We start from the raw sequence: 15820 nt of genomic DNA, 5'->3' as shown, positions 1-15820 counted from the left end.
CTGGCTGTCCTGGAACTCACTTTGTAGACCAGGCTGGCCTCGAATTCAGAAATCCGCCTGCCTCTGCCTCCCAAGTGCTGGGATTAAAGGCGTGCGCCACCACCCCCGGCTCCAGGCAGAGTTTCTTTATGTAACAACCTTTGCTGTCCTGGCACTCACTTTGTAAACTGACTGTTCTTGAACTCACAGATACCCACCTCTGCTCCTGAGTGCTGGGATTAGAGTCATGTACCACCATGGACAGATTAATAGGGCTTTTGAAAGGCATATTATAGAAGATTTAAAGCTAATGGTACATAATCTACAAGCTGTTTTCATATATTGCCTGAGATCCTCATATAACTCTGGAATGTAGATATTCTCTTTGTAAAGGTAGACAAAGGTAGCAAATCTAAGAAGGGCAGTGGCTTACCTGAGACCCTATAGACAAAGTGGGAGTGTTGGCACTTTATACTTTGAAAACAAAAGCAAAAGCACCTCTGCCTCAAAACTGTAACATCAATATTGCTTAAAGATTCACTTTTATGTAGGCATATGCCTGTGTGCGTTCATGTGCACCATGTGCTTGCCTGAGCGTTTCACAGTGATCTTAGGTTGTTCATGTAGGTACTAGGAACTTAACTTGGGTCCCTACAAGAGCAGAATTTGCCCTTAGCCATCTCTCCAGCTTAGATCGTCAGGTCCAGTATCACTTAAATAGAAGACAGATACAAAAATAAAATCTGATTGCCTATCATTGCCTGCCTGAAGGCTCCAAGCCTGAATGTGTGTCTCTCCAATTGTCTGAGGTGTGAGGCAGCCTGCCGGGAAGAGGAGAGTGGAGAAAAAGCAGAGGAGACCATCTGAGGAGAGAATCCTTAATGATTTTGTTTTGTTTTCTGGAAACAAACACAGTGTTATCCAATCTTGACTCAAGCTTGTGGGTGCAAATAATCCATGTCTCAGCCTCCCAAGTATCTGTGCTAGCGTTCCCTGATGGGGTTCAACTTACAATCATGTCCCGGATCAATATCACAATGTTATTTCCCTACAGATAGAAACTGCTTGTGCTGCTTTAGAATATATGACTTTTTCACTTGCTTTATTATTTGAATATCTATCCTTTTTTAAATAGGGAGAACAATGAACGATACTATTGTGTCCTTTTCAACGATGAACACCATTCGTATGATCATGTGATCTACAGTCTGCAGAGAGCTCTAGATTGTGAGCTTGCAGAGGCACAGCTGCACACGACTGCCATCGACAAAGAGGTTCGTGACCACCCTGCGGCTTCTGCTGCTGCCTTACACCCACTCTGGCATTCAGGGGTTAACTGCTTTTTAGAAAGATGGTTCATTATAGACTTAACTTCTCTGGGCATGCAGTAACTGTTGCACTCTTGAACTCACAGCAACTGTGATTACCTAAGCAGGATTAGATATTTAGATATGTCAGTGTAGCAGCATGGATCGGGGAAGGGAGCCTGTGAGGCTCCATTTCTCCCTGGGGACTGGCAGCAGTTAGTGGTTGCTGGGGGTTTTCTTCAGTGATATTGTCACTAAGACATTGTTCATACTCCAGTAAATAACTCCTTACCCTTAATCACTCAAGCAGCTATAATTAAACTCAGCAACTTACTAAATAAAAAGACACAAACATACGAGAGGATTTGTTTGGAAGAGGGTTTTAGCATGAGAGAGGGCGGGATAAGAAATGATAATGGGGGTTGAAATGACCAAGTTTAGTATATACATGAAATTGTCAAAAACTTAAATTTTTTGTCTGGGATTTTGTCCATTCTGGATAAATACTTTTCCACTGAACTACATCCGTAGCTCTTGGAGGTGTCTGTTTTGAGACAGGGTACTTAAACTTGTGTAGCTGAGGCTGATCCTGAACTCCGGATCCTCCTATCTCCGTTTGCTGAGTTCTAGGATTATGTGGGGTGTGTCAGCCATATTGGTTTAGCTGCCCCGTGTCATCCTCAACCCCGTTTTTGTTGTTGTTGTTCTGAGACTGCTTTGACTGTCTTGGAGTTCACTATGTAGATCAGGCTAGCCTCAAAATCCTAAGGATCTTCTTGCCTCTGCCCCCTCGGTGCTGGATTAAAGGAGTGCAGCAGCAGGTTCAGTTGGTTTAGCCCTTTTTAGACACAGTCTCCTGTAGCCTGGGCTGCCTTTCAGCTTGTGATCTTCCTGCCTCCGGGTTGCTGGACTCACATTCTTACGGTGTTGTACCTGGACTTTATTTTAGCCGTAATCGCCGTGATCGACAGTTCATCAAGTCTGTGGGTTGTGTGTTACTCGTTGATTGTGATTACCATCCACTACCTCATTCTCATTTCCCTTACAATTAGGGTCGCCGGGCTGTCAAAGCAGGTGTGTATGCCACTTGCCAGGAGGCAAAGGAGGACATAAAGGTAACTTTCTGACTTAGCCACAAAGGGAGGTTCAGGAGGAGACACAGAGGTATTTCTAGGAGCCTAAGTAGAAAAGCCAAGTGATGTTATTGTTGCCATGTTTGGTGTCATGAGTAAAAACATGTCTGGCGCTGGGCAGTTGAAGGCTCTGTGGCTTCCTTTATGAAGTGTGGGTCACTAAAGCCCAGTTCAGAGCCTGTCCTCACTCCTCCTGTCATTTGTAGAGTCACTCAGAGAACGTCTCTCAGCACCCCCTCCATGTGGAAGTGCTGCACTCCGTGGTTATGGCTCACCAGAAATTTGCTCTGCGCCTTGGCTCCTGGATGAACAAAATTATGAGCTATTCAAGTAAGCATACATCCTTTTTACCTGATTTCTAAGTAACTATTGTGTTTTATAAAAATGTTTATCATTGAAATTTCTTACTTCTCAGTCACGTATTTATTTTGATTGATTTCATCAGCATTACATTTCAAGTGTATCATACCTTAAATTTGTTTTTAAATGCATATCAAATAACATGTTTTATTGGCTCTTGAGTCTTTGATGATATAATTATTCTTGGTATCAAACATAGCAAGGTTAATTTTAATATTTTTACATATTATAGAAACACCTTTAGGAGAAACATCATATGAAGAAAAACCATTTGACTTTGTTTGACTTCCTTTGTTTGTAGGTGACTTTAGACAGATATTTTGCCAGGCCTGCCTCGTAGAAGAACCTGGCTCTGAAAATCCCTGTCTTATAAGCAGACTAATGCTTTGGGATGCAAAACTTTATAAAGGTAAGTAGACCTTTATTTATGCTATGATCAGGGTCAGGGGAAGGTTATAGCTTCACCATAGGACCGAGGTCTGTCTCGTGTGAAATCAGTTATTGAACAGGACCTTGATTTGTGTTATTTGTGAAGGCAAGGTTAACTAATTTAATTTTTCTGGTTAAAAATCCAGGAATACTGTCTTTTAACAATAGTGCCTTTCATTTAGAAAGAGCTAATTGAAAAGTGTTTAATCAGCTGGGTGGTGGTGGTGTACACTTTTAATCCCAGCACTCGGGAGGCAGAGGCAGGTTGATTTCTGAGTTCGAAGCTAGCCTGGTCTACAGAGTGAGTTCCAGGACAGCCAGGGCTACACAGAGAAACCCTGTCTCGAAAAACCAAAAAAAAAAAAAAAAAAAAAAAACAACAAAACAACAAAACAAAAAACCAAAAAAAGAAAAGAAAAGTGTTTAATCAGGTTTATATAACAATACTTTTATTAAAGCAATGTTTTCACTACTATAGCAATCTAAGTGAGACATAGAAAGTAAAAGATGAGAGAGTTGGAAAGGTATGGAAGAGGAAAGGACAGACTTAGTGTAAAATGGTAGAAAAAGATAAAACGGAGCTGGGCTGGAGAAGTGGCTTAGAGGTTCAGAAGGAGCACTGCTCTCGCAGAGATCCCAAATTCAGTTCCCAGTACCAAATTAGGGGGCTCACAGCAGTCTGTAGCTCCAGCTTCAGGAGATCTGACCTCCTTTTCTAGCTTCTGTGAACATCTGCACTAATGCGCAAATACTGGCTGACTCACACACACACACACACACACACACACACACCACACACACACCTGCACATAATTAAAAGTAAAATAAAATTTAAAAATCTGATGGAAACACAGGTTTGGAGGGATCGGCAGTAAGGTGAGTGATGGGAGAGGTGCAAAAGATGGAAGAGTTGGTAGTCTCTGTGTGTTTAATTCATGATATTGACTATACTGCATCTTTGAAGCTGTTAGCATGGTAATTAAAAGACAAAGCAAGACAAAACACCTCTGCTCTGTTAGTTCTAATGCCTGGAATGTCTCTGTCTTAGTGATGCCCTCACTCTCTGCTTCCTAATGATCTACAGGTGCCCGTAAGATCCTTCATGAATTGATCTTTAGTAGTTTTTTTATGGAGATGGAATACAAAAAACTCTTTGCTATGGAATTTGTGAAGGTAATTGCTGTTTATAACTGTAACATAATTTTTACAAATGAAGTTATAGAAGCAGAGAGATATGTATGAAGCTCATTTTAAATTGTTATTAATTTCTTCATTAAAAATGTATTATTTTACACGACAATAAGTATTTTCACAAGTGGTAGTTGTTGGATTGGAATTTTAGAGAGAAGATAGTTGGAAAACAGCCTGTTTCCAACGGCCAAGCAAAGGCAGGTTATTACAGTCATCCAGACAGTCACTCTTCTTGTCTTTCTTTTCCCCACTTATCCTTTTTGATCATTTATTTGCCTGCTAGTAAAATTACTGCAAGAATAGAATTGTCTGCATGGAGGGAATAGCAGAGAAGAGGGCAGATACACAGGTAGCAGGGGCAGAAATTAGGGGACCGGTATATTTAGCTGAGATTAAAATCACAAAAGTAAAAATAAAACTCTTCTATGTTGCTTTATTGATCTGTTTTATGCTGTACACTAATATGTCTTTTTACTTATTGTCCGAGTACGATTGTGAGGTCACACAGAACAGGGACTTTGAGATTACTGCTTTGCCTTATTCAAAGATATATCATTTATTGACTCCTTTTGATTTTTTTGAAGATTTATTTACTTTCATTTTGTGTATATGAGTATTTCATCCACCTGTATGTTTGTGAGCCATGTTTGTGCCTGACAGAAGAAAGAGGGTGTCAAATCTCTTGGACCTGGGGTTAGAGGGGGTTTTAAGCCACCTTGTGGCCTCTGGGAATGGAACCTGAGTCCTCTGAACAAGCAGCCAGTGCTCTTAGCCACCAAGTCATCTCTCCAGCTCTCCTTACCCTTCTGAGACAAGATCTCTCTATGTCATCCTAGCTAGCCTTAAGCACACAGTGATCTACTTGCCTCTGCCTTTCGAGTACTGAGATTAAAGGTGTGCACTACCGTGCCAGGAACTCCTTCTGATTTTAATTTTTAGATGGTTCTAAGAGGCATAGGACAGGATAGAGACAGAACCAAAGCTAGAGTTGGAAGCAGAGAGGACATAGCAATTGTTGTGGGTAAAGACCCATGGCATGGGGATTAGATGCTTTCTTTGGATTCTCTGAGCACATTGTTAAAAACTAACATTTAGAGGCCAGAGAGATGGCTTAAGGGCACTTGTTCTTCCTGAGGACCTAGGTTTAATTCCTAGCACCAAAATGTTAGCTCACTCCAGTTCTAGAGGATCCAAGGTTTTCTTCTGGCCTCCACAAGCACTTCACACTCAAAGGGTACACAGACACACACAGGCAAGGCACCCATACACATAAAATAATAACAGGAATTAAGAAAATATATTTATGTCTTGTTCCTTGGAGGTGATGGCAGCTGAAGATGTAAACACTTTCTAAAACATTTTAGACGTAAGATTATTGGGCCTAGATAGAAGAATATGTGATCTGAAGAGAAATTTTATCCATTACACAAAAGCTGATCTTACTTAGATGAGATATAGTTTTTGTATACCATGGTCATCTCTTAAATGCTAGGATTCTGTAGAAAGAGATTAAATAGGCAAATTGTTTATAACTCTGTTTAAATAAAGCTTATTACTTGGTAAATGTGGTGTTTGACTTTGATCTAATACAGGAGGGCTGGTGTGTACCACTATGGACAAAAAGCTATTAAGCCCACTCTGCTTAATTGTTGACTGACTATGATTCATCTTCTGGTTCATATAAGTTGCTAAATACTTTAAATATATCCAGCTCTGTGCTGTTAGATTAGAAACTGTAAAACATTGCCTGAGGGGTATTTTTGTTTATTTGTTTGTTCTTTGAGAATGGGTAAGCTACACTATTGTACTCTGCCATGATTTTCAGCTATGTCTTTTGAATTTAAAGTTAATAGTCTGTCTGTGTCTGCTAGATCAAGTCGTTGAATTCATGTGCTAGTCTTCTGTTTCTTGCTCTTGATGGTGTTTTTGTCAACTGTGATAACGATACCAGAAGTCTATTAACTTGTCATCTTATGAGCTGTGTCGTTCTGGAGGCTGTTTCTGAAGTTTGGAGTTGAAAGGTTTTAGTAGTGATTTGCAAAGGGTGCTCCTTGCGTCTTTCAGTATTATAAACAACTGCAGAAAGAGTACATCAGCGACGACCACGAGAGAAGCATCTCCATAACCGCCCTGTCCGTGCAGATGCTCACCGTCCCGACCTTGGTATGTACTCAGATGCGCTCAGGGAAACTTGGTGGGGTCAAATTAAAATCACGTGGTAATCACAAAGTTGGACCACTTTCATTTGGAAATTTTAATACTTTAGTGGTATCTACCTGGGTAGTAACTCTAGTGGTACCCAGGGAGAACATAACTGGAAACGCCCGCTGTCCAGAGAGTCCCACCTTTGGTTTCTTACTCTCTGGAGTGTTGTCTTTTCAATATCAATACCTTGCATTTTTAATTTTTGCCTTTCTTTTGCTCTTTAGTTATAGTTGTTGTTAGATAAATACAGTAAGGTAAAAACTGAGAAAGGGAGAGTGTGCCCAGCAGGCCCTTCTGTGAAATGGGGCTGTATCGGCCTGGGAGGAAAAAGGACTGCTTCCTTTTTATGCTGTTTATTTTTCTGTTTCTTCTTGAAAGTCTGGTTAACTGTTCCTATTTCCCCATTTCAAAGGGCCAAAGAAAAGGCTAGGGAAGAGAATTGAATTGGGGTGAAGGAGAAAGAGCAGATAGATAGCAATATGAAAGAAGTTGTGAAAGTAATCTGTGTTCTTCATTGCTCGTGGTATGGTTACAGATGATAAATAGTTGCTTAAATAATCTGGGTAATAGATTTGGCATAGTTGACATAGGTATTTCCTAGTTACTGAGGAAAAGGGAATTTTACTTCTAGAAACTAATTTTTTGCACTAGGAGTGTAGCTCAATAGTATAACACTTGCTAAGCATCTACAAGGCTTAGGGTTCAATCTTCAGCACCGAAAATAAAGAGAAAACCCAAATCCTAGAAATTAACTTCTGAAGGTATTGTTATTCTTTAAAGACCAGGGACTTATTTTATTGTTCAATAAACATTTATTCGGCTGAGCATGGTGGCACACACCTTTAGTTCTAACATTCAGGATGTAGAGGCAGACAGATTATTATGAGTTCAAAGTCAGCCTGGTTTACATAGTGAGCTCCAGGCCAGCCAAGGCTGTGGAGACCCAGCCTCTAAATAATAAATATGCATTTGCTAAACACTATTTCTAGTCAGGCATGGTGGTGCATTCCTTTAATGGTAGCACTTGGGAGGAAAGAGGAAGCAAGAGAATCTTTGTGAGTTGAAGCCAGCCTGGCCTATGTAGCAAGTTTCAGGATATTTAGGACTAAAATAGAGAGACCCTGCCTCCAAAACAAACATTTTACCAAGATAGGAAAATTTTTAAGTTTGAAGCCAATCTAGGTGCATAGTGAGATGCTATTATAAAAATAATATGAAATGCTGGTCAACCAAGTGAGTGAATAAATTAAGTCCATACTATGGTGAGATAATGCTAAGACAATATTCTTGAAATATTCTACAGGCCCGGCATCTTATTGAAGAGCAGAATGTTATTTCTGTCATTACTGAAACACTGCTAGAAGTTTTACCTGAATACTTGGACAGGAACAATAAATTCAACTTCCAGGGTTATAGCCAGGACAAACTGGGAAGAGTCTACGCAGTCATATGTGACCTAAAGTAAGTGGTTGAAGTTCAAAGGTGATGGCACTGCTAAACAGTGTGCTTACTTGCTCTGTCGTCTAAGTAGACATTTGATCCTCTTGCTTGACTAGGATTCTCTTTACCCTGATGGCAGGCACAAGCAATTGTAATTGCCATATGCTAGTGCAGTTGGCTCTGCATCCGGGGAATCAGCCTACAACTCAGAAGTAATAAAAGATGATCGGTTCTGTACTGAACTTGTGCAGTTTTTTTCCTTGATTTATTTCAAAACACTCTAGTCTAACAGCTGTCTATAGAACATTTGCTTTGTATAGATATTAAATTGCCTGTGATGTATATGGGTTATTTGCAAATACTTTATTGTTTTAAGTATCTAGGGAATGGAATCAGTCTCCCATGAGTAACACAAGACTTCTGTAAATGTCTTCAGCAAAGTCTTACTGAGTATAACCCAATGGCATAAAGATGGCGCTGAGGACTGAGGACAGGCCCGTCACTGCATGTGGGCCGCCGTGCAGCTCCACACTGTAACTTCCACACTTTGCACTTGCCCTTCACTTACACACTTCATGGCTTTGTCCCTCTCATATACTCTCAGTGTCTAATAATCTGTTTATTTTTCTTTTTACTTTCCTTTTCACCTATATACCAGCCTTTTGATACTCATCAGAGTTCCCTTAATTAAAATTTTCTCCCTGAAGATGACTGTGAATTTTGTTTTAATCTAAAATTTGGGGCTGCTGGGATGGCTTAGTGGTCAAGAACATTGACTGCTCTTTCAGAGGTCCTGAGCTGAATTCCCAGCAATGGTATGGTAGCTTACGACCATCTATAAAAGGATGTGATGCCCTCTTCTGGCATGCAAGTGTACATGCAGACAGAGCAGTCATACATTCAATAAAACAAACTAAAATTTGCAGGCTAGAGAGATCATTCAGTGTTTACGGGCACATACTAATCTTGCAGAAGATCTGGGTTCAGTTCCTACAGCAGGTGACTCAAAACCATCTTTAACTCCAGCTCCAGGGGATCTCACTGTCTCTCTGGATTCCAGCTCCAGGGGATCTCACTGTCTCTCTGGATTCCAGCTCCAGGGGATCTCACTGTCTCTCCGGATTCCAGCTCCAGGGGATCTCACTGTCTCTCCGGATTCCAGCTCCAGGGGATCTCACTGTCTCTCTGGATTCCAGCTCCAGGGGATCTCACTGTCTCTCTGGATTCCAGCTCTAAGGGATCTCACTGTTTCTCCGGATTCCAGCTCCAGGGGATCTCACTGTCTCTCTGGATTCCAGCTCCAGGGGATCTCACTGTCTCTCTGGATTCCAGCTCCAGGGATCTCACCGTCTCTCTGGTCTTTACAGGCAGTTGCAGACATGTGTGCAAACACATGTACACTCACTCAATACACATTGAAAAATAATTTTAAAAAATCTTAAACTAAAATTAGAATCACATAATAGAACTGTTCTGATCATTAAAATAAATTTCCATTTACTTTAGAAATGATGAATGTTATAAAAATTCTGATAGATCAACTATTTAATAAATCATGGACATCAAAGAACTTCGTTTAGCATATATTAGAATAAAATATGTACTTAGTTTGCTGTTTTTAAAAAAGCCCCAAGATGGGGCTGGAGAAATGGCTCAGCAGTTGAGGGCATTTGTTTCTCTTGCAAGGAACCCAAGTTTGGTTCCCAGCACCCACACATCATGCAACCGGAACTCCAGCTCCATGGCCTCCACAGCCACACACACACAATTTTTTTAAAGCTCCCAGTCACATATGACTGGAAACAAGTTTTACCTACTTCTCATGCCTGTGCATAATAAGGAAGGTAAACATTGTTGGTTGGCTTTTTAAAAACATTCTCAATCTCTCGGTTTTACCAATGAAAACTCAGGAGTCAAAATCTGGGGTAAAAGCCTGCTAGCTCAGAAAGGCAGAGAAAGCACCCAGCTCACCTTCCTCCTCAGCTGATATACCAGAGCTAATATCTCCTCTCAGGCCATCTCTAAAAAATTCCTTCAAACTGAACTACCCTCCCTTCTATTTCCTGTGCATCTCTCTATCGGTCCTTTTGACTTCCCCTTACTTTCTATGGTTTTTTTCTTAATAATCCTATGTTCACTTCCTGTCATCTGGTTGTTTGCTCCACCTCTTGACCTATGGTTGACTTTTTAGTCCTGTGTACAACATTCAAAGAGGAAGCTCTTGGATTAAAGGTGTGTGCTAAGGTTGAGCCACACCACAACTAAAAACAGGTTTTTCTAGTAAACAGTCTTAGAGTTCACATGATCAAATATCCTGCAACAGTAAAGAAATAGGCTTCTAGTCCAACTTAAAAATACTTTAGTCTGTTTAAAAAGTGGGGTTAGGAATTTAGTAGTTAAGTAGATTCAGTAGTTGAGTGTTTGCCTAAAATACCCAAAGCCCTGGGTTTGATTCTCAGCCCTGGGAAAAATAAATGAACAGATTTCTGGAAACTACAGTAGATTCTTGATATTACCAATTCTTGATTTTCAAGATTATCTCAAAATCTTTTATTTCAAAATGTCATTGTGTCTACAATTTTTTTTTCTTTAGAGTTTACTAAATTGTTAAATTTAGGAAATCACACCTCTAATATAAATACTGAAGGTGGGTAAGCCCAGTAGTGATCAGCATGGCGTAGTGATCAGCACTGCCATTCGGATCTGTTCCTTTGTCAAACTGTGTGTAAGTCACATTGTTCAGAATAGAACTTCCTAGTGGCTGTATTTGAAATGTCTGTGTTGATTCATTGATGAGCCTTGGTCTACTTTGCAGGGTAAAATGTAGTCACTGCCATAGTCTCATAACTGAGTTATTTTAGACAAAACTAACACAGCTTAAATAACTTGCTCAGCAAACACAGGTCACTCTCAAACGGGCGCTGTGAAATGTGTTAGTAGTTCTCACGTGGTAAAGAACCTGGCTTATATTAACTTTATTTGAATATTGCAGCATTCTTATAAAGTAGGTAATCATGGCTTGTAGGTTACAGAGCTCCTGCGTGGTGGACCTGGAGATTCAGCCTGACTGTTATTTATCTGTACTGCTCGTAGTCCTTTTAGGACATCGTGTATCCCCACAGAGGACATAGAAAACAACAATGAAACCAAAACAGTACTCAGAAATGGAGTTAAGAAATAGTCACGAAGCCCTGTTTTCTGCTTCTTAATATACATTCTGCAGTTATGCCTTATTCTCTATATATGTGTTAATTCAGTTTTCCACAAAAGCTGCTTTTAAATCAGTAATTGCTACAAATACTGACGTATCTATAAGTTCTTTTAGGTCTGCAGTCCAGCCACTTACTGTACTCACCTGACTACACCTAAATATAAAGCAAACCCCTTGGTGTGTGTGTATATGTGTGTGTGTGTGTGTGTGTGTGTGTGTGTGTGTGTGTGTGTGTTACTCGGTTGACATTGCCTAAAGGAAGTTTAGCTCTCTAAGAGTGAATCCCAGTTCTGAGTAGTCTTTTCTGAGCATTAGCAAACTTCTTGAAATCTTGTCCCTTTTGTGGCTTTCCTTATTTGGTTCTACCTTCCCTTGTCCATTTAGAAAAAAAAACAATTCAATTGTTATTTGACATGAAGAAGCAGACAGCAATCATAACTGCAAAGTCTTTTCTGAATTAATGTTCTTTTCTGCTGAACCTGGAGAATCATTTGTATGTCATAAAGTGAGCATAGTCCCCCAACCACAGTGCACCCAGTAAGGTCTCACAGGGAGGGACTAACACCTGTTTTGTTCTAAAGAACAAACCCCAGTTTGATTTTGTCACTCAAGTCTGGAAGGTATCTGATGGGGTATGTGGCTTCCTAATTTCTAATTTATACAGAAATAGAAAGTTGCCGGGCGTGGTGGCGCAGGCCTTTAATCCCAGCACTTGGGAGGCAGAGGCAGGCGGAAACCTCTGAGTTTGAGGCCAGTCTGGTCTACAGAGTGAGTTCCAGGACAGCCAAGGCTATACAGAGAAACCCTGTCTCGAAAAACAAAAACAACAAAAACAACAACAAAAAGAAATAGAAAGTCGAAAATTTTTTATTTAAACTTTGATTCTATTAAGGAATGTTCCTTTTATTATTTTAAGTGGTTTCTGTGTCCCATTTCTGGAAAGTGTAGCAGATCAAAACAAGTCACCTCATCCTTTCCTTTCATTGTTATTTTTGCTACCTGTCTTGCTGTAGACCCCTTTCTTTTCCATTTCCTTCTCTTGCCCCTTGCATCTTTATTTGTTAGATCAGCACTCGGGAATGAACTAGAAATGTAAATGTAACCTGTGTCAGTCAGAACATTTCAGATTATCCAAAGAGTTGTTGAAATGAAGATTCTTACTCAGTTTACCTGACTAGAGTGCAAGAGTGTTTCTACAAAGTTGGTGCTGTTTTCTGGACTACATTTTACGTGATAGTTCTCATGACTTGCGTGACTTTTTTTTTTTTTTTTTTTTTAACCTTTAATGAATGTTGGTTTGGTTTTTTTTGGTTTTTGTTTTGTCTTTAAGAAATAATAACTAGCACATTTCAACTATTTGATAAGGTCCTGCTGATTGTATTTTTATTACATTTATTTGTTTTTTTGTTTTTGTTATTTTGGTGTGCGAGTGTGAGTGTGTGTGTGTGTGTGAGAGAGAGAGAGAGAGAGAGAGAGACAGAGAGAGAGAGAGAGAGCACATGAGACAGAGAGCATGACTCAGCATATGTGGTATGTGAAGGTAGAGGACAACTTATAGGAGTCATTAGTTCTTCCACCGTGTTGGTCTTCAACATTGAACTCAGGTCATCTGGCTTATTGGCAAGCGCCCTTACCTGCTGAGCCTTCTTACACGATCGTCGTCATCATCATCATCATCAATCATCGAGACAAGGTCCCTCTATGTAGTCCTGGATATTCTGGACCTTGCTATGTAAACCAGGCTGGCTTTGAACTCATAGAGATCCACCTGCCTCTACCTCCCATGTGCTGGGACTAAAGGGATACACTAACAGACCTAGCTCATAATTATATTTTTATTTTTTAATGTATAGTTACCACATTGATGGCTATCTAAAAAATAGGAGAAATCAAACCATAATCTGCATTGTTTTTCCAATTCAGACTTTTTTTCAGACAATTTACTATATGGTCTTCTGTGTTCTATAGTTCTTCCTTTGGTACCTGTTTTTGCTTGTTTGTTTGTGTGTGGTTAACACTGGGTTATAGTGTTCACTATGTTTTCCCAGTATTCTTTGAATTTCAAAGATGGAGTAGATCTTATTCATATTTACATTCCCAATCCCTCTTGTACAACACACATTTATAACAGGAATGCATTTTTCTTCAGTAAGTGTAAATGGTTTTTAATGAGGGCTTAGTCCATGATTAGCTTTGTTCCCATTGAAAGCAATTTTTAGCCAAAAGAAATACTGATTTGGTGAATTGTAGGTTAGCACAAGCCTGTACATCTCTCCAAATTTGTACATCCTAATGTGCAAGGCATGGTGACCCATGGGTCTACAGCCTTCTTTCAGGTTTTAGGTTCTGAAGTCCTGGAGGTAGGAGGTCAGCTTGAAATTCCCTGTGCCTGAAAGGATTTGCCTTGGCCTTTGGGTAATGGTTATGACAAGTCTGAGGAAGTCTTAGACTACATTTATCTACAGGTGTTGCCCTATGGCAGCCTGCACAGTGCTACTCTAGGTTACTCCATTAATCTGAAGCAGAATTTAGAAAGCCAGGCTTAGCCTTGATAGTGGTCTTGTCATGATTCCCTCATCTTGCCACTTTTATATTTTAAAAAACCAAATAAATAACTCTAGTTCTGCCCAGAGGTTCTAATTACTGTAAGAAATTAGAACTCACAATTTTGATGAGCCAATATTGTCTGTATCCCTGAGAACCTTAAGATCATCTCAGAATAAAGAAGTGAACTATGTCTTTTTCTATTGAAATGATAGGTATATCCTGATTAGCAAGCCTGTCATATGGACAGAACGATTAAGAGCACAGTTCCTGGAAGGTTTCCGGTCTTTTCTGAAGATTCTTACCTGTATGCAGGTATGATAATTCTTTGGTGTACCAATAAAATAAATTAGTTTTAAAAAAATCCATCTCCTTTTTCCTCCCATTTTATTTTATTTTGAGATTTATTCTTATTTTACTTGTATGGTTATCTTCACTGAATATGTCTATGCACCATGTGTGTGCCTGGTGTCCTGTGTGCCAGAAGAGAGTGTTGAATCTCCTAGAACTTGAATTTCAGGTTGTTGTGAGCCACCATGTGAGTGCTAGGAATCAAACTTGGGACTTCTAGAAGAGCAGTCTGTTCTCTTCTTAAAAGTCTACTTTAAAAAGACATAAATTATGGTTTTCATAGAAGAAAACTTCTGTAATGTAGTAGAAATAAGATATAAACACTACTTGTCGTGTGTGTGTGTGTATGTGTAGTCAGTGGTGTTATTGTTAATGCTTGTTGAATGCTTACACATAGTAAGACTTCATAAATATCCTTAGCTTATAGGTTTATTTTCTGTTATGATTCTTGTTTTCCACATGAGAGAATGACTGCTGGTATATATAGCCAGATACCCCTGAACTGTGCACTTTGGAAAGCTAGTGCTCTAACTCATGTATTCTGTATTGTAATAACATGTAATTACAATGTAATACATGTAACCCATATAGTCACCATATTAAACTACTATGCATTTATGACTATAAATGCTGGCATTTTTATATTCTGCTATAGAGGAACAGCAGGAAAGGCCGTGGATTAACTCGCCTTTCCTTGCAGGGAATGGAAGAAATCAGAAGACAAGTTGGACAACACATTGAAGTGGACCCTGACTGGGAGGCTGCCATCGCTATACAGATGCAACTAAAGAATATTTTGCTCATGTTCCAAGAGTGGTGTGCTTGTGATGTAAGTTAACGATTTGGTAGCAGGATGTGGGCTTTTGTAAGTGCTCTGATAGTTACTACTGGCATAGTTTATGCTACAGTTTTCTTGATATAAAAGTTTATAATGGGACTCTCTTAGTTACTTAAAATTCTATTATTAAGTATAAAAGGAAAATTCATTCTTTTATATTTGATTAGAAAATGTGTCTCAGACTCTGCCTTGGGGGTTGGAGAAATGGCTCAGCTCTTAAGAGTACTTGATGCCTTTGCAGAGGACCTGGGTTCAATTCCCAGCATACACAGTGGCTCACAACTATCTGTAACTCAAGTTCCAAGGACTCTGACACCCTCTTCTGGCCTCCATAGGCAGTGTACATACATGATACACAGATATACATGCAGGCAAAACAGCCATACACATAAAATAAAAAGTAATTTTTAAAAAAATGTGTCTTGGGACTACTGGAAAGATGGTTCAGTGTCTAAGAGTGCTGCCGCAGACCCTCTGGGTCCCTGTGTCTGCGAGGAACGGGGTCTCTCGACGCGGGTGAGCAAAGCGTGGATGAGCAAGTGACAAACACACACACAGGAGAGTTCGTGTGTAGAATCTGAATGTAATTTTACAATTCGAGCTTCAGACTTTTTATACAGAAGACAATAAAGAAGTTGGGTGACATACCCGCAAGGTACAAATGAGGTAACCAGATGCTTAATGATTCTTACACAGAACAGAGGAATGAAAACGCAAAGATCGGAAGGAACTGGGCAATAAAATAATTGAGACAAAGTCAGCTCTATCTAAGGTCAGCTATAGTCATAGAAGCCAGGTGTGAGAACTTTTCACTCCTAGGGCAAGGGCTTTC

General features: G+C 39.8%; 1 protein-coding gene across 2 annotated transcripts in view; it reads left to right on the top strand.

The window, feature by feature from the left end:
• The window catches only part of Ubr1 (ubiquitin protein ligase E3 component n-recognin 1), a 123580-nt gene that overhangs the window by 29785 nt on the left and 77975 nt on the right, over positions 1-15820 (top strand). For both annotated transcript variants that reach the window (XM_029469902.1, XM_021184371.2), the window contains exons 6-14: positions 1115-1253; positions 2339-2401; positions 2626-2749; positions 3081-3188; positions 4293-4381; positions 6464-6562; positions 7908-8065; positions 14015-14114; positions 14851-14979. In XM_029469902.1, the coding sequence (XP_029325762.1) occupies positions 1115-1253; positions 2339-2401; positions 2626-2749; positions 3081-3188; positions 4293-4381; positions 6464-6562; positions 7908-8065; positions 14015-14114; positions 14851-14979 (1009 nt within the window). The remainder of the gene's footprint in view (positions 1-1114; positions 1254-2338; positions 2402-2625; positions 2750-3080; positions 3189-4292; positions 4382-6463; positions 6563-7907; positions 8066-14014; positions 14115-14850; positions 14980-15820) is intronic.

This window comes from Mus caroli, chromosome 2, assembly GCF_900094665.2.
Source record: "Mus caroli chromosome 2, CAROLI_EIJ_v1.1, whole genome shotgun sequence".
NCBI classification, from domain to species: Eukaryota; Metazoa; Chordata; class Mammalia; order Rodentia; family Muridae; genus Mus; species Mus caroli.
The sequence above is the reverse complement of the archived record's forward strand: the minus strand, read 5'-3'. Positions and strand labels throughout refer to the sequence as shown.